The sequence below is a fragment of the Gorilla gorilla genome, chromosome 18, assembly GCF_029281585.2.
Source record: "Gorilla gorilla gorilla isolate KB3781 chromosome 18, NHGRI_mGorGor1-v2.1_pri, whole genome shotgun sequence".
In the NCBI taxonomy this organism is placed as follows: domain Eukaryota; kingdom Metazoa; phylum Chordata; class Mammalia; order Primates; family Hominidae; genus Gorilla; species Gorilla gorilla.
Window position 1 is genome coordinate 97,342,794 of NC_073242.2, and position 18,696 is coordinate 97,361,489.

An 18,696-nucleotide genomic window follows, 5' to 3' on the forward strand; every position below is an offset into this window, starting at 1 on the left:
TCTTTCTCATCTTTGTGGATTTATCTGCCTTTGATCTTTGAGGCTGCTGACCTTTGGATAGGGTTTTTGTGGGATCTTCTGTGTTGATGTTGTTGTTGTTGTTGCTTTCTGTTTGTTTTTCTTTAATAGTAAGGCCCCTCTTCCATAGGGTAGGGCTGCTGCAGTTTACTAGGGGACCACTCCTGACCTAATTCATCTACCCCCTCCTGCACCTGGAGGTATAAGCAGTGGAGGCTGCAGAACAGCAAAGATGGCTGCCTCCTCCTCTGGGAGCTTCATCCCAGAGGGCACCGAGCTGATGCTGGCTGGAACGCTCCTGTATCAGGTGCCTGGTGACCCCAGTTGGGAGGTCTCACCCAGTCAGGAGGGATGGGATCAGGGACCTGCTTAAAGAAGCAGTCTGACTGCCCCTTGGCTGAGCAGGTTCGGCTGTGCTGGGGAGAATTCCCCTCATCTGGACTGCCAACAGGCAGGAAAGACTAGGTCAGCTGAACCATGAGACCATGACCACCCCTACCCGTAGAGGCTCCTTCCCAGGGATATCAGAGTTCTGTCCATAAACTCCTGGCTAGAGTTACTGCAGTTCCTGCAAGGAGGTTCTGCCTGGTGAAGAGAGAAGGATCTGGGTCCCACCTAAGGAAACAATCTGGCCACGATCTGCCACCGCCACTGTGTTGTGCTGTGGGGAATTCCTCTTCGTCCAAACCGCCAAGTTTCCCCAACACCAGCAAAGGAAAATGGCAGACTGGAGCCGCAGTGATGGCGACTGCCCCTTTCCATGGGAACTTTAGGCAGTGTCCAGCCTGCTGCTGCTAGCCACAACCTGAGCAGGTTGCACAGCTCTGTGCTTGGGTCCCGAGGCCTTGGTGGCGTGGGCTCATGAGGGGATTTCCTGATCCATGGGATGTACAGATCTGTGGAAAAAGTCTGGTTTCCCGCGCAGGGTAGCACAGTTACCACCTCCCTTGGCTGAGTGTGGGAGTTCGCCTTTGTGGCTACCAGGTCAGGTTGTCGCTCTACCCTGCTTTTCCTAGCTCTGTGTGGATCACACCAACCACCTAGTCAGTCCCAGTGAGAGAACCTGGATACCTCAGTTGACGGAGCAGGATTCACTGGCCATTTTTGCTCTTCTTAGTGGGAGCCACAGACTGGAGTGGCTTCTAATCAGCCATCTTGGCTCCTCCTGCCTAAACTAGTGTTTTCTTAACTTCTTTGCAAATGTTTTTTCTTGAAGTTGTTTCTTTCACACTATTCATGGAGGCTAATTGTTTAGTCACTTTAAACTCTGCATTGACTCTTCAATAAATAACAACTGAGCAGATGTTGGTAACATCTGGCAGCACATCAAGGGCCAAGGAAAAGCACTTTTTTTTTTTTTTTTTTTTGAGACGGAGTCTTGCTTTGTTGCCAGGCTGGAGTGCTGCGGTGCAATCTTGGCTCACTGCAACCTCCGACTCCCTGGTTCAAATGATTCTCCTACCTCAGCCTCCCAAGTAGCTGGGATTACAGGCATGTGCCACCACGCCCAGATAATTTTTGTATGTTTAGTAGAGACAGGGTTTCACCATGTTGGCCAGGATAGTCTCGAACTCCTGATCTCGTGATCCGCCTGCCTCTGCCTCCCAAAGTGCTGGGATTACAGGCGTGAGCCACCGCACCTGGCCGGAAAACCACTTTTTAAGGAAATCGTTTGTCTTATTTTGTAATTAACCTATTAATGTTGCTACCAATGTCCTCAGTTTTTCTACCAGTTGTTCTTGCTGAAAGGCTAATAGTCTTGTAAGTTTTTCTCTGAACATATTTCCTTGGTTTCTCCGGTGAAACACAATTTAAATAACTCACCATCAGTAAATGACTTTTTTTTTTTTTTTTTGAGACCGAGTCTCACTCTGTCACTGAGGCTGGAATGCAGTGGTGCAATCTCAGCTCACTGCAACCTCCGCCTCCCGGGTTCAAGTGATTCGCCTTGCCTCAGCCTCCCAAGTAGCTGGGATTACAAGCACCTGCCACTATGCCTGGCTAAATTTTGTATTTTAGTAGAGACGAGGTTTTGCCATGTTGTCCAGGCTGGTCTCGAACTCCTGACCTTGTGATCCGCCTGCCTCAGCCTCCCAAATTGCTGGGATTATAGGCATGAGCCACTGCGCCCGGCCCCAGTAAATGACTTTCTTTACTTTGCTAGCAAATGAGCCATTTTATTTTCTCTGTTTTTTGTTTTTGTTTTTTTTGAGAGACGGAGTCTTGCTCTTGTCACACAGGCTAGAGTGCAGTAGTAGCGCAATCTCGGCTTACTGCGACCTCTGCCTCCCGGGTTCAACTGATTCCCCTGCCCCAGCCTCCCAAGTAGCTGGGATTACAGGCACGCGGCACCATGCCCAGCTAATTTTTGTATTTTTAGTAGAGACAGGGTTTCACCATGTTGGCCAGGCTGGTCTTGGACTCCTGACCTCAAGTGATCTGCCCCCTTTGGCCTCCCAAAGTGCTGGAATTACAGGCATGAGCCACCATACCTGGCCGATTGTTTTTTGTTGTTGTTGTTGTTTGTTTTAAATTTTTTTTCTTTTCCTGTGAGTTGGGAGTATTATGATGAATGCATTACTGTGGTAATGCATATATCTGGCCATAATGTTATTGCACATCTGATTTGATAACAGTATAACCACACTCCACTGTGCTTTAAAAGGGCAACATTCAAAGTCTACTTTTCTTTTTGTGTTATGCACTAGTAAAAATTTTTTTAAAGTCACAGTATATACGTATGCATTGCACTCATTAGAACTTTGTCACTGCAATTTGTGTCCATCAAGCAGCAATGTGAAGGAATAGGGGTAGTACATGTGGTCCCTTTGACAGTTACTCAGCTCTACCCTTGTGTGAAAATAACCATAGATAGTATATAAATGAATGAGCATGGTTGTGTTTCAATAAAACTATATTTATGGATACCAGAATTTGAATCATAACTTTTTTTTGTCATGACACAGTTAAAAACAATTTTTTGAAACCATTTAAAGCCATTAGTTTGTAGGCTATAGAAAGACAAACTATTATCTGTAGGCTTTCTATAGCCTACAAACTAATGATTTTAAATGTGGCCTACCACTTGTTGGTGGGCCAGACTTGGCACATGGACTGTATTTTGCCAGCCTCTGCTTCATACTATACATAAAAACATTCATAAGACAACTTGGGTTGTCCAGATTACTGTATGCTTGCATGAGTCCCTCTGGTGGTTGAAGGAACATGGAACAAGTAATTCTTGAGATGGTGAAATTTCTGAAGCACCTTGAATTTGAGAATTCTAGACTTGGAAATCTGGACCTAGGACTGTTCGTCATAGTTAGATTGTAGTAGCTGCTTATATCATTTCCAGAGGTTGGACACTTGGGAAAAAGATAAAGCAGCATTCCCACAAATTTTGTGTGCAGGTCTCTGCAGCACTTTAAGACATCATTCTGACGTAGAATATGTTTGCTTCATCTACAGTTTATTTGGGAGAAGGGTGTGGTTTTCAGCATTAGTCAACAACTGAAATGGGCTGGTACAATAATTTCATTTGAATAAACTGTAAAATCTTCTATGGGTGACTTTCTGTCCTTTTTTTTTTTTTCTCAAAGGGTTGGGATTTAATTAATTTTTCCTATTTAATCAAGTACATTCTTAAGGAAAAAGGCAGTTTGAAAATAAGCAGTACGATTAGATGAAATTAGTAAAGAACAAGTTGTTCTGGATGACTTCAAGGTGCTATATATATACCCTTTGAACTGTTTGCTTGTTTTTCCTGTCTCTTTCCTTTTCTTTGCAGCCATCTTCTCTCATTTTAGATTTCCTGCTTCTAATCTGTGGACTAGATAAGCATATAATATTATGGGATCTAAAATTGAGTAGAGAGGATCTGAACAAGGGGCCAAGGAAAATTTCTGTGAGTTAAACACATGAGCTTTTATGCTGTATATTTTGAGTGTTCAGAGGCTTGTTTTACTTCTGTCCACTTGAGTACCATTTAGATAGGTGACATTGTGAGCTAAGTTTTAGAAAGTTTTAGCTACCATCATAATTCAGCAGGCTGATAGCATTGCCAAGAAACATGGTTCAAAAATTCCTAATTGAGGATTTTGCTCCTAAATTTATATCAGATCATATATATCAAATGGTGATACTTTTCTGTTTAGAATGCTCCATTGGTTTCCCATCTCGCAAGGCCTTACTTGACTAGCCTCTCTCTGAGCACCCCTAGCTCTCATTATTCTGCCTCCTTACTCAGGAGTAACATAGATTCTCTAAGGGAAGCAATTCCAACAACCTTATTTATTTATTTAGACGGGGTCTTGCTCTGTCACCGAGGCTGGAGTGCAATGGCACTATCTTGGCTTACAGCAACCTCCGAATCTCAGGCTCAAACGACCCTCCTGCCTCAGCCTCTCAGGTAGCTGGGACTACAGTACAGGCATGTGCCACCATGCCTGGCTACTTTTTGTATTTTTATTTTTGTAGAAATGGGTTTTTGCCACATCATCCAGGCTGGTCTCGAACTCCTGAACTCAAGCCATTTGCCTGCCTTGGCCTCCCAAAGTTCTGGGATTACAGGTGTGAGCCACCATGTCTGGCCCCAACAACTTGAACAAATGATTTATTATAGACCTAATAAATGTCAGGGACTTACTTACTTGGTAGGTACTGGAGATACAGCAGTTGAAGTTGTTCTCAAATATAATAGAAATCATGTCATTCCCCTTTTAAAAACTCTTACATGGTTTCCATTATTCTTTGAATAAAATCCAAAGCCCTTACTACAGTTCTTCTATGTCTTGGCTTCTTCTAGCTCTACCCTTTCAGTTGTTAACTCTAGCCATCTTGGGCGTTTCTTAAAGAAACCAAGGCGTTATTTGACTCAGACTGTTTATGCCTGTTCTCCTGTGTTGCAACTATCACCTTCTCTCCCCAGCCCCGCTGACTCTCTTTCTTTGCTTGCTGGTTCCTATTTATCTTTCAGGTTTTAGCTTACATGCTACCCTCTCAAAAAGGCCATCTCTGTAATCTCTGTAAAACGAGTTCCTTCTCTAATTCTCTCTTCTACCACTTAGTAGCACTTACCATTTTTAATTTGTGTTTTTGTCAGTCTCTCCTGAGACTGACTGCTTAATGAGGGCGGGGACCATATGTGTGTTATTTACTTTTTATGTACCTACCATCTATAACAGTTTCTATAAAATATTAATCACATCATTAATAGTTGGTGAATGAATGAGCACCTTCTTCACTTGGCTTCTGGGATGCTGCATTCTTTTGGTTATTGTTCCATTTCACTGATGTCTCTTCTAACCTCTTAACTCATTCTTCTTTTTCTCCCTAATCCTAAACTTTGGAGTTCCTTGTGCCTCAGTTGCCTACTTTCTTCTCTATTTGTGCTAATTTCTTAGTGATCTTTTGGTCTTATGGCTTTAAATTTCATGTATACGTTAATGATTCCCACATTTACATAGCTAGCTTGTGTTCTTATGTATAAATATCTACTTGACATTTCCACTTGGAAAGCTTACTGGACTCTCATATTTAATATGTACAAAGTAGAAGTTTTGGTTTCTTATCTCAAGTCTGTCTCACTTTCTTTATTTCAGTAATTGCTGTTCTTTCAGAAATTCAGAAAATTTCAGAAATACTGTATTGTTGTTGTTGTTGTTTTTTGAGACAGCCTCGCTCTGTTGCCCAGGCTGGAGTGCAATGGCGCGATCTTGGCTCACTGCAAGCTCTGCCTCCTGGGTTCACGCCATTCTCCCACCTCAGCCTCCCGAGCAGCTGGGACCACAGGCGCCTGCCACCACGCCCGGCTAATTTTTTGTATTTTCAGTAGAGATGGGGTTTCACCGTGTTAGCCAGCATGGTCTTGATCTCCTGATCTCGTGATCCACCCGCCTCGGCCTCTCAAAGTGCTGGGATTAAAGGTGTGAGCCACTGCGCCCAACCAATACTGTGTTTTTAATAATAGTTCAAGGCTTTCTTTAAACCTTGGTGTCACCCTTGACTGTTCTTTCACATCCAGTCAACAAGTTCCGTCAGCACTACTTTAATCCAAAATCTGACTTCTTAATGCTGCTTCTGCTTTTACATCTCACTACCACTTAGGTCCTGTATTCCATCTTTTCTCACCTGGATGATTACAGTAGCCTCCTAAATTTATATCAGTTCATATATATCAAATGATGATACTTTTCTGTTTAGAATGCTCCAGTGGTTTCCCATCTCGCAAGGCCTTACTTGACTAGCCTCTCCCTGACCACCCCTAGCTCTCATTATTCTGCCTCCTTACTCAGTTCAAGTCCCACTGGCCTTGTTTTTTCTCATACAGTACACTTCAACAATGCTGTACCTCAGGTCTTTGCACTTACTATTATCCTCTGCCTGCATTATGCCCCTAAATTTCTGTATAGCTCAGTTACATTAATATTCTTCTGCTATTTCCTCAAGTATTAGAGAAGGCTTTCCAGACTTTCCTATTAAATTAACATCTTTGCCTCCTCTATATTTTTTCCCCTGTTTTATTTTCTCTTACAGCAAATATCACTACCTGACATATTTTACTAGAATGTAAGCTCCATGAGGAGGGGATTTTGTTTTGTTTACCATGGTGTTTTTTGTATTCAGAACATGCCTGCTTACATAGTAGTTGCTAAAAAAATTTTTTGTTAAATGAATAAGTTGAATCATGTTGTTTCCAGTGTAGACAGAATAGGTATATGTGGTTGAAAAATGAACAGCACAAAGTTAGCTCCCCAAAAATGGCGAAGTGAAATAAAGAAACATTTCTGAAGAACATTGTTGAACTGTAATCCCAGCACTTTGGGAGGCTGGGGCAGTTGGATTGCCTGAGCCCAGGAGTTCAAGATTAGGCTGGGCAACAAAACGAGACTCTGTCTCTACAAAAAAAAAAAAAAAAAAATTTGCTGGGAGTGGTGGCATGCACCTGTGGTCTCGGCTACTTGAAAGGTTGAGGTGGGAGGATCACTTGACCCAAGAGTTTGAGGCAGCAGTGAGCTATGAGTGCACCACTGCACTCCAGCCTGGGTGACAGAGTGAGACCTAGTCTCAAAAAAAAAAAAAAGTCCGGGTGTGGTGGCTCATGCTTGTAATCCCGGCACTTTGGGAGGCCAAGGAGGGTAGATTGCTTGGGGTCAGGAGTTTGAGACCAGCCTGGACAACATGGCAAAACCCTGTCTCTACTAAAAATACAAAAATTAGCCGAGTGTCATGGCAGGCACCTGTAATTCCAGCTACTTGGGAGGCTGAGGCTTGAGAATCGCCTGAACTTCGGAGGCAGAGGTTGCAGTGAGCCAAGATCGCACCACTGCATTCCAGCCAGAGAGAGACTCTGTCTCAGAAAAAAAAAAAAAAAAAAATTAGCTAGGCATGGTGGCGAGTGCCTGTAGTCCCAGCTACTCAGGAGGCTGAGACAGGAGGCAGGAGAATTGCTTGAATCCAGGAGGCAAGATTGCGCCACAGCACTCCAGCCTGGGCGACAGAGCAAGACTCCATCTCAAACAAACAAACAAACAAACAAACAAAAAAAGAAAAACCCACTTTTGGAACTCTCCTACCTTTGACTACTTGTTATGTTGGATAATATATACAGGTTGATAATGCAGGTTGTTATGTTGGATAATATATACAGGTCACATTCAAAATCTGGAATGTTCCAATATCCTATACTTTTTAGCTCTGACATGATGCCACAAGTGGAGAATTCTTAACACAGACTTTTTTTCATTCACCAAATTATTAAAAAATATTGTCCAAAATTACCTTTCAGGCTATGTAAATAAGGTATATATGAAACATAAGTGTATTTCATGTTTAGACTTGGGTCCCATATCAAGATATCTCATTGTGTATTTGTAAATGGGCCAAAAAAAAAAAAATCCAAAATCCCAAACACTTCTGGCCTCAAGCATTTTGGATAAGGGATATTCAGCCTGTGTCCCCTCCCCCTTTTTCAGCTACATTGAGTTGGATTTTCTGTTCTTTGCAGCCTAGGAATATCTCATTTCTTTTCTTTTTTTTTTTTTTTTTTTGAGACGGAGTCTTGCTGTGTCACCCAGGCTGGAGTACAGTGGCGTGATCTGAGCTCACTGCAGCCTGTATGCTATGAGTATTTTTTAGAATTATGGATGTGTGTGTTTTTTTTTTTAATAAACACATTTATTGAGCTGGGCACAGACGCTCCCTCACACCTGTAATCCCAGCACTTTGGGAGGCTAAGGTGGGAGGATAGCTTGAGCCCAGCCTTGGCAACAAAGCAAGGCCCTGTGTCTACCAAAAATGACAATAAAAAGTAACCAGGAATGTGGCATGTACCTGTGTCCCAGCTACTCCAGAGGCTGAGGAAAGGATCACTTGAGCCTAGGATGGGAGGTTGAGGCTGTAGTGAGCTATGATCACACCATTGCACTCCAATCTAGGTGACAGAGTGAGACCCTGTCTCAAAAAAAAAAAAAAAAAATCTTTTTCAGGGCATAATGTTTCCTGATTATCTTTTTAGAAAATGTGGACATAAAAAGGAAAAATTACATATGTAATTGTATATGTAATAATCACACATATCTGCAGAAATAACCAGATGCATTGAAAAAACACACACATGCCACTTCTTTAGTGGAGCTAATGACATACATTTTATATCCCACTTTTTTCTCTCGAGATTGTTATTATTTACTTTCTCATCTAGTAATTTATACATCTGAGTTTTCTAATTTCTTGTTTTGTTGGGTTTTTTTTTTTTTTGCCTTCCTCCCCATAGATCTTGAGCCAGATGATTGTGCATCCATTTACATCTTTAATGTAGATCCACCTCCATCTACTTTAAACACACCACTTTGCTTACCACATCATGGATTACCGTCTCACTCTTCTGTTTTGTCACCATCGTTTCAGCTCCAAAGTCACAAAAACTATGAAGGAACTTGTGAGATTCCTGAATCTAAATATAGCCCATTAGGTGGTCCCAAACCCTTTGAGTGCCCAAGTATTCAAATTACATCTATCTCTCCTAACTGTCATCAAGAATTAGATGCACATGAAGATGACCTACAGATAAATGACCCAGAACGGGAATTTTTGGAAAGGCCTTCTAGAGATCATCTCTATCTTCCTCTTGAGCCATCCTACCGGGAGTCTTCTCTTAGTCCTAGTCCTGCCAGCAGCATCTCTTCTAGGAGTTGGTTCTCTGATGCATCTTCTTGTGAATCGCTTTCACATATTTATGATGATGTGGACTCAGAGTTGAATGAAGCTGCAGCCCGATTTACCCTTGGATCCCCTCTGACTTCTCCTGGTGGCTCTCCAGGGGGCTGCCCTGGAGAAGAAACTTGGCATCAACAGTATGGACTTGGACACTCATTATCACCCAGGCAATCTCCTTGCCACTCTCCTAGATCCAGTGTCACTGATGAGAATTGGCTGAGCCCCAGGCCAGCCTCAGGACCCTCATCAAGGCCCACATCCCCCTGTGGGAAACGGAGGCACTCCAGTGCTGAAGTTTGTTATGCTGGGTCCCTTTCACCCCATCACTCACCTGTTCCTTCTCCTGGTCACTCCCCCAGGGGAAGTGTGACAGAAGATACGTGGCTCAATGCTTCTGTCCATGGTGGGTCAGGCCTTGGCCCTGCAATTTTTCCATTTCAGTACTGTGTAGAGACTGACATCCCTCTCAAAACAAGGAAAACTTCTGAAGATCAAGCTGCCATACTACCAGGAAAATTAGAGCTGTGTTCAGATGACCAAGGGAGTTTATCACCAGCCCGGGAGACTTCAATAGATGATGGCCTTGGATCTCAGTATCCTTTAAAGAAAGATTCATGTGGTGATCAGTTTCTTTCAGTTCCTTCACCCTTTACCTGGAGCAAACCAAAGCCTGGCCACACCCCTATATTTCGGTGAGTTGATGGAAATGGCTGCTGGTCATTTTTCATGTTTATGGGTCATTGGTGGCATATAACTACATTATCAGTATATAATGGTTATATAATGGTTTGACCATTTCTCCTCTTCCTATTTTTTAAAAAAATTTTACCAAATAACTTAATGTTTATTTTCATTTGCATCTTAAAAGTATTTTTAGATAGGTTAAATATAATTTTAAAATATATAGCTAATGAATTGTTGATAATAATAAATTACATTTAAAAATCCTTGCTGGGTTTGGAGGCTTATGCTTTGTATTCCCAACACTTGGGAGGCTGAGGCAGGAGGATTGCTTGAGCCCAGGAGTTTGAGACTAGCCTGGGCAACATAGCAAGATCCTGTCTCTACAAAAAAAAAAAAAAATTAACCAGGCATAGTGATGTGTGCCTGTAGTCCTAGCTGCTTGGGAGGCTGAGGTGGAAGGATTGCTTGAGCCCAGAACTTCAAGGCTGCAGTGAAACATGATTATGCCATTGTACTCCATCCTGTTTCTACCAAAAAAAAAAAAGTTTATTGTGCAACTTGGATTATAATATGAATTTAATTACTAAGAAAACTATTTGGGGGCCAGGCATGGTGTCTCATGCCTGTAATCCCAACACTTTGGGAGGCTGTTGAGCCCCAGAGTTCAAGACCAGCCTGGGTGACATGGCAAAACCGTGTCTCTACAAAAAATACAAAAATTAGCCAGGTGTGGTGGCACACACCTATAGTCCCAGGTACTAGGGAGGCTGAGGCGGGAGCATTGCCTGAGATGGGAGATGGAGGCTGCAGTGAGCTGAGATCATGCCACTGCACTGCAGCCTGGGTGAAAGCAAGACCCTGTCTGCACCACCCCCCCTACAAAAAAAAAAGAACGTATTAATTACATTTACAGAATCAATCTAGTCTATAACTGATTAGAAAAGACAACTTTTATGTATTAAATTCCCACATGGAGTTGTGCCTGTTAGGATTTTTGTTTTGTTTTTTGAGACAGCATCTTGTTGCCCAGACTGGAGTGCAGTGGTGTAATCATAGCTCACTGCAGGTTCGACCTCCCAAGCTCAAGCAATCCTTATACCTCAGGCTCCTGAGTGGCTGGGACTATAGGCGTATACCACCACACTCAATTATTTAAAAAAATTTTTTTTGTTTTTGTTGGTAGAGATGGGGTCTTGCTTTGTTGCTTAGGCTGATCTCACTCCTGGCCTCAAGTGATCCTCCTGCCTCAGTTTGCAAAGTGCCAGGATTACAGGCAGGAGCCACTGTGCCCGGCCAGGGGTTTTTCTTTTCTTTCTTTTTTTTTTTTTTTTTAAGAGATGGAGTCTCGCTCTGTCGCCCAGGCTGGAGTGCAATGGCGCGATCTCGGCTTACTGCAAGCTCCGCCTCCTGGGTTCACCTACCATTCTCCTGCCTCAGCCTCCTGAGTAGCTGGGACTGCAGGCGCCCGGCACCACGCCCGGCTAATTTTTGTATTTTTAGTAGAGACGGGGTTTCACCGTGTTAGCCAGGATGGTCTCCATCTCCTGACCTCGTGATCCTCCCACCTCGGCCTCCCAAAGTGCTGGGATTACAGGCGTGAGCCACCGCACCCACCCGGCCTTCTCTTTTTTTTTTTTTTTTTTTGAGACGGAATCTCACTGTCGCCCAGGCTCAAGTGCAGTGGCACGATCTCAGCTCACTGCCATCTCCGCCTTCCAGGTTAAGCGATTCTCCTGCCTCAGTCTCCCGAGTAGCTGGGATTCCAGGCACCTGCCACCACGCCTGGCTAATTTTTTTGTATTTTTAGTAGAGACGGGGTTTCACCATGTTGGCCAGGCTGGTCTTGAACTCCTGACCTCAGGTGATCTGCCCGCCTCGGCTTCCCAAAGTGCTGGGATTACAGGCGTGAGCCACTGCACCCGGCCAATGCTTTTTTCATTAGTGTGAATCTTTATTTCTCAATCCTGATCTTTAGAAAAATAGAATTATGGTAATGAAGACACCTTTGAACCCATCCCTATGCTTCTGAAATTTATCTTAATTTTTCTAGTGGTTTGCTTAAGGCTGTAAAACAAATACAGAAGTAACTGAGAGTTGAAGTTGGATTTTTTCAAACTAATAAAAATTAATATCCTTGAATTCACAGGAGTAGGACTTAAAGCTAGGCTGAGGACATGGAAGGAAACAATGAAATAATTTAGAAATTGTACTTGACCTGTAGACATATGAAGTTTTTCTTTTATAATCCATGTTTTAATGTTAATATATCAAAATGATCCTTTGGGCCTTTAAGCAATTTAAATTGTCTTACTGATAAAGTAAAAAAGTAACATTTAGAGTTGCTGGAGTGACGGGTTGTTTTCCAACCAAGCATGTACTGAAATTAAATTTTTACTTCAAATTGCAGTATATTGCTGAATGGAAGCAGTTTTTCAGAGAGACAGGGAAAGGCGCAGTAGGAAGGAAGTAGGGAAAGGAGCAATAGGGAGGAAGTGCGGGAAGTGATAACTTCAGTAGGCTGACATCCAGAGATATGTACCAGGGAGGGAGGGAGACATCCTGACACAGAGAGAGATGTTTGGATATGTGGAGAGATACAGATACCCATAAACAGAAATGTGCCTCTTTGTTTTAAAAAATCAAATTATTATTTTTTGGTTATTTTTGTTAAGTTCATACACATAGTTGAGAAAAATTTACAGTTTTATAAATTATAAGAATTTGTCTTTTTCAAAAAAATATGGGAAACCAAAATGAAGATAAGATAGATTTTTAAATTTTATTTTATTTTATTATTATTATTATTATTTTTGAGACAGAGTCTCAACATAGTTGAGAAAAATTTACAGTTTTATAAATTATAAGAATTTGTCTTTTTCAAAAAAATATGGGAAACCAAAATGAAGATAAGATAGATTTTTAAATTTTATTTTATTTTATTATTATTATTATTATTTTTTGAGACAGAGTCTGGCTCTGTTGGCCAGGCTGGAGTGCAGTGGCGCAATCTTGGCTCGTTGCAGCCTCCGTCTCCTGGGCTCAAGCATTTTTCCTGCCTTAGCCTCCCTAGTAGCTGGGATTACAGGCGAGTGCCACCATGCCCAGCTAATTTTAGTAGAGATGGGGTTTCACCATGCTAGCAAGGCTGGTCTCGAACTCCTGACCTCAGGTAATCTGCCCACCTCGGCCTCCCAAAATGCTAGGATTACAGGCATGAGCCACCGCACCTGGCCTTTATTTTTATTTTCTAAAATTTATTTATCTTTAAGCATGTACCACCTTTGGGAAATAAAATAGATTTTATTCTAAAGATGAAATAATTATTTATTAAGCACTCACCATAACCAGAATTGTAACTTACTAAATGAAGTTTTATTTTGTAATACATTGTTTCAAAGATCAAAGGAAGAAATGTTGGTGCTGGCAAAGAAGCCATTTGAATCATTCCTTGGCAATAATAGCATGGTGACATGCATCTTTGTGTGTTTTGTTTGTAGCACATCTTCATTACCTCCACTAGACTGGCCTTTACCAGCTCATTTTGGACAATGTGAACTGAAAATAGAAGTGCAACCTAAAACTCATCATCGAGCCCATTATGAAACTGAAGGTAGCCGAGGGGCAGTAAAAGCATCTACTGGGGGACATCCTGTTGTGAAGGTATGAGACTTTTGGGGCTTGTTTTGCAGATACCATACACCTAGTGATGATTAGGCAAGTCTATTCAGTTAGGTACTAGAGAGTGCAAAGAGCATAAACTCAAAACTAGAGAGCCTCTGTTGTTTTGGGGGCTTGTTGATGTGACTACACTTCTGCACTGAGTTATATTTGCTAGGCTAAAAGATGTTCTCTCTGGACTGACTTTCGTTCTGGGGAGACTCAGGAGAAAGATTACAGTGGCCAAATAGCCGTTTTTCTGACAAAAAAATATGGCCGTATTATATTTATGAATAAAATATATGCTCATTTAAAATTTAATACAGGCCGGGCACGGTGGCTCACGCTTGTAATCCCAGCACTTGGGGAGGCCGAGGCAGGTGGATCACTAGCTCAGGAGTTCGAGACCAGCCTGGCCAACACAGTGAAATCCCGTCTCTACTAAAAATACAAAAATTAGCAGGGCGTGGTGGCGGGCACCTGTAATCCCAGCTCTGCGGCAGGCTGAGGCAGGAGAATTGCTTGAACCCGGGAGGCAGAGGTTGCAGTGAGCCAAGATCGTGTTGCTGCACTCCAGCCTGGGTGACAGAACTAGACTCTGTCTCTAAATAAATAAATAAGTAAAATTTAATCAGAAAAATAGGAAGGATAAAGCAACAAATTACCCAAAATCTAACCCTCTCAGAAATAAGCAGTGTTAACATTTGATTAACATTCCAGATAACTCTCTGTGTGTATATTTAGTGGAAGACTGAATGGATAGCTAGAAAAATGAATGGATTTTTTTAAGGAAAGAATTTTTTAAGGAAAGAGATTACATCTGTAATCCCAGCACTTTGTGATGCTGAGGCAAGTGGATCACTTGAGCCCAGGAATTTGAAGCCAGCTTGGACAATATAGTGAGACCCAGCCTCTACAAAAAAATACAGAAATTAACTGGGCATGGTGGTGTGTGCCTATAGTCCCAGCCATTCCAGAGGCTAAGATGGGAAGATCAATTGAACCTGGGAGGTTGAGGCTGTAGTGAGCTATGATCATGCCACTGCACTCCAGCCTGGGGAACAGAATGAGACCCTGTCTCAAAAAAAAAAAAAAAAAAAAAAAAGGAATTCCTAAAATATCTTTCTAAGGTCAAAAAAAGAGATTAAATACATTATTGAGAGATGAAGTTATTGTTTCAGATTTAGATGGCATAGATTGACTTCTACTCTGAAAAGTAAAGTAATTGTCTCTCTTAAACTTCCTTCCCGTTTTCTACTCTTTACCTCCTGAATTTTCTTGCTTATGCTATTTTTCCTTTCAAATTTACATCCTCCCTAACTTCTCCCCCAATTATTTAGCCTTAGTTCTATTTCTAGTTAGATTCAATGCTCACTACTACTACTTTTTTATTTATTTCATTAAGTTTTTTTTTGTTTTTATGTAAGGAGGGCTTTGGATTCTATGTTCCATGGGTTCTTTCATGTTTAAAAATGTGTTTGTTGCCTTTATATACTAAAATATAGAAATGGCTATAGATAATAATCTCTTAGAACTGTGTAGATATTTTTCTCTCTTGTCTTAATGGTATTTATTGAATACTGTAGTGGAAAAACTAATTACACTGAAGTGATTTTCAACAAATAAAATCTACAAACTATCATCTCTTTTATGAGCTATGCTTTATGATTATTATCTGATCATGTTTTATAGTTCTTTACGTATAAAGATTTACATTTTAGATGGGTTTTTTTTAATGATTTGTTATTAAGAAACGCCAGGAAAACAAAACATAAGAATTTTGTCATTTTGTTTGTAAGAGTCATATTTTGTTGTTAAATGAATTTATTTCATTTTGATAAAGTAAGCAGATTTATTGCTTAGTTTTCTGTATCTTTTAGTTTTCACAGCAATCAACAAATTATTTACAAGTGTATAAATGAACAAGTCTTTTGGGAGGGTACATGATTTGTTTCCACAGTTTTCCTTTAATGAAAAAACCGATGCATGTGCTGTGGTCAAAAGAAAAAAACAACGTTAAAAAACATAATTAAAAAAAATAATTTTAAAAGATTAAAAAAACAAAAACAAAAACTGAGCCAGGAACAATGGTGTGTGCTTGTAGTCCCAGCTACTGGGGAGGCTGAGGCTTAAGGATCGCTTGAGGCCAGGAATTCAGGGCTGTGGTGTATGATGATTGTGGCTGTAAATAGCCACTGCACTCCAGCCTGGGCAACATGTCTCTTTAAAAAACAAAAGCAGAACTGGTGCTGTGGCTCATGCCTGTAATCCAGGTGACATGGTGGGCTGGGATGCTGAGGTGAAAGGATTGCTTGAGGCCAGGAGTTTGAGACTGGGCAACAAATAAATAAATAAAATTAGCTGGACATTGTGGCACACCCTTGTAGTCCCAGCTACTCCAGAGGCTGAGGCAGTAGGATTGCTGGAGCCGGGAGTTTGAGGCTGCTGTGAGCTGCGATTGTGCCACTGCACTCCAGCCTTGGCAACAGAGACCAACCCAGTTTCTACAAAAAATTTGAAAAATAGCCAAGTACAATAAGTAGCATGCGCCTGTAGTCCCAGCTCTTTCAGAAGCTGAAGTGGAAGGATCATTTGAGCCCAGGAATTTGAGGCTGCAGTGAGCTATGATCACACCACTGCACTCCAGATTGGGTGACAGAGCAAGGCACTTCTCAAAAACAAAGACAAAACAGCTGAGTCTCTCGTTAAGGGGAGTCTACAACTTCTGGTACCAGCAGTTTTTATTTTCTTCTTGTAAATGACTTTGTTTTCTAACTTACTGATTGAAGAATTATTTCATTATACTTGAAACAGTTGACTTAACCAGAGTATGTCTGAATGTTAATAGTTCTTTATCAGTCTTTCCCAGTACTTTTGATGCTCCCTTTCAATCTGAGATTCTTTCTTGCTTCATGCCAGAAAAATGTATATATTTCCTTTCCCATATATTTTGTTGTTACTTAAGTGACTCTAATTATTACTCAAATGTTGGCTTATCTTAGGTCTTGTTATGTTGCCCAGGCTATTGTTGAACCCTTGGCCTCAAATGATCCTCCCACCTTGCCCGCCGCTCCCCGCCCTTTTTTTTTTTTTAAAGAGATAGGCTCTTGCTCTGTCACCTAGGCTGGAGTTCAGTGGCATGATCATACCTAACTGCAGCCTCAAACTCCTAGGATCAGGGCATTCTCCTGCCTCAGCCTCCCGAGTAGCTGGGACTGCAGATGCATGCCACTGCATCTGGCTAATTTTTTAATGTTTTTGTGGAGACAGTCTTGATTTGTTGCCCGGGCTGGTCTCAAAACTCCTGGCTTCAAGTGATCCTCCTGCCTTGGCCTCCCAAAGTACTGGGATTATAGGTGTGAGCTGCCAGGCCTGGCTGATTTCTCTTTTTTCTTGTGGTGGGATAGTATTCAATTGTGTATATACACCACGTTTTAGAAATCCATTCATCCATTGATGAACACTTATTTTGGTTCCATATCTTGGCCGTTATGAATAATGCTGAAAGAAACATAGGAGCACAAATATCTTTTTAATCTACTGATTTCATTTCTTTTGGATATATACACTGTAGTGGAATTGCTGGATCATATGGTAGTTCTCTTTTTAATTTTTTGAGTAACCTCCATACTGTTTTCTGTAATGGCTATACTCACTCACATTTCCATAACGGTGTGCCAGTGTTCCCTTTTCTCCTTATCCCAGCCAGAATTTTCCTTTTTTTGCATTTTGATAAATAGCCATGCTAACCGGAGTGATATTATATCTCATTGTGGTTTTGATTTGCATTTCCCTGATGATTAGTGATGTTGAACATTTTTTTATATACCTGTTTGCCATTTGTATGTCTCCTTTTGAGAAATGTCATTTTAGATCCTTTGCCCACTTTTTAGATTATTTGGGGTTTTTTGGCTGTTGAGTTGTTTGAGTACCTTGTACATTCTTAGTATTAGTCCTTTGTTGGATGAATAGTTTGAAGATATTTTCTCCCATTCTACAGGTTGTCTCCTCATTCTGTTATTTCCTTTGCTGTACAGAAGCTATTTAGTTGATAGAGTTCTATTTCTCTGTTTTTATTGGCTGTGATTTTATAGAATTACTCATAAAATCTTTGCTTAGATCAGCGTTATGGAGCTTTCCCCCTGTGTTTTCTTCTAGTAGTTTTATAGTTTTGGATCTTAAGTTTAAGTCTTTAATCCATTTTGAGTTGATTTTTTTGTATATGGTGAAAGATGGGTTTCTAATTTCATTCTTCTGCGTGTGGATATCCAGTGTTCCCAGCATAGTTATTGAAGAGGGTATCCTTTCCCCAATGTATGTTCTTATTAGCACCTTTGTCGAAAATGAGTTAGCTGTAAATACAGGAATTTATTTCTGTGCCCTCTATTCTGTCACATGAGTCTGTGTGTCTGTTTTTATATCAATACTGTGCTGTTCTTGTTACTGTCATTTTGTAATATATTTTGAAGTCAAGTAGTGTAATGCCTCGGGTTTTGTTCTTTTTGTTCAGTTAAGCTTTGGCTCTTTGGGGTTATTTGGTGGTTCAATTTAAATTTTAAGATTGTTTTTTCTATTTCTATGAAGAATGTCCTTGGTATTTTGACAGAGATTGCATTGAATCTGTAGAATGTGTTTGGTAGTGTTTATTGATACATTCTTATACAACAACAACTTTTTTTGTTTGTTTTTGTTTTTTGAGACAGAGTCTCACTCTGTTACACCAGCTGGAGTACAGCGGTGCGATATTGGCTCACTGCAGCCTCTGCCTTCCGGGTTCAGGTGATTCTTCTGCCTCAGCCTCCTGAGTAGCTGGGATTACAGGCACACACTACCATGCCTGGCTAATTTTTTGTATTATAGTAGAGACAGGGTTTTACCATGTTGTCCAGGCTGGTCTCGAACTCCTGACCTCAAGTGATCCACCCACCTCGGCCTCCCAGAGTGCTGGGATTAGAGGCGTGAGCCACTGTGCCTGGCCAACAAAACTTTTAAAAGACAAAACAAAATTTTAAAAGAAACAAGCCAGCAGATACCGAGCACAATCAAGGTACTTTTTTTTTTTTTTTTTTTAAGTAGAAACAGGGTCTCGCTATATTGCCCAGTTTGGTCTTGAACTCCTGG

At 41.2% G+C, this 18,696-nt stretch overlaps 1 protein-coding gene across 12 annotated transcripts in view; it reads left to right on the forward strand.

The window, feature by feature from the left end:
* NFATC3 (nuclear factor of activated T cells 3) overlaps nucleotides 1-18,696 on the forward strand; it is a 147,855-nt gene that overhangs the window by 30,824 nt on the left and 98,335 nt on the right. For all 12 annotated transcript variants that reach the window (XR_010131356.1, XR_004067628.3, XR_004067629.3 and 9 more), the window contains exons 2-3: nucleotides 8,792-9,926; nucleotides 13,416-13,578. Coding sequence is in view for 8 of the 12 variants with exons in the window: in XM_031002767.3 (XP_030858627.1) it covers nucleotides 8,792-9,926; nucleotides 13,416-13,578 (1,298 nt within the window). In the remaining 4 variants the exon portion in view is untranslated. The remainder of the gene's footprint in view (nucleotides 1-8,791; nucleotides 9,927-13,415; nucleotides 13,579-18,696) is intronic.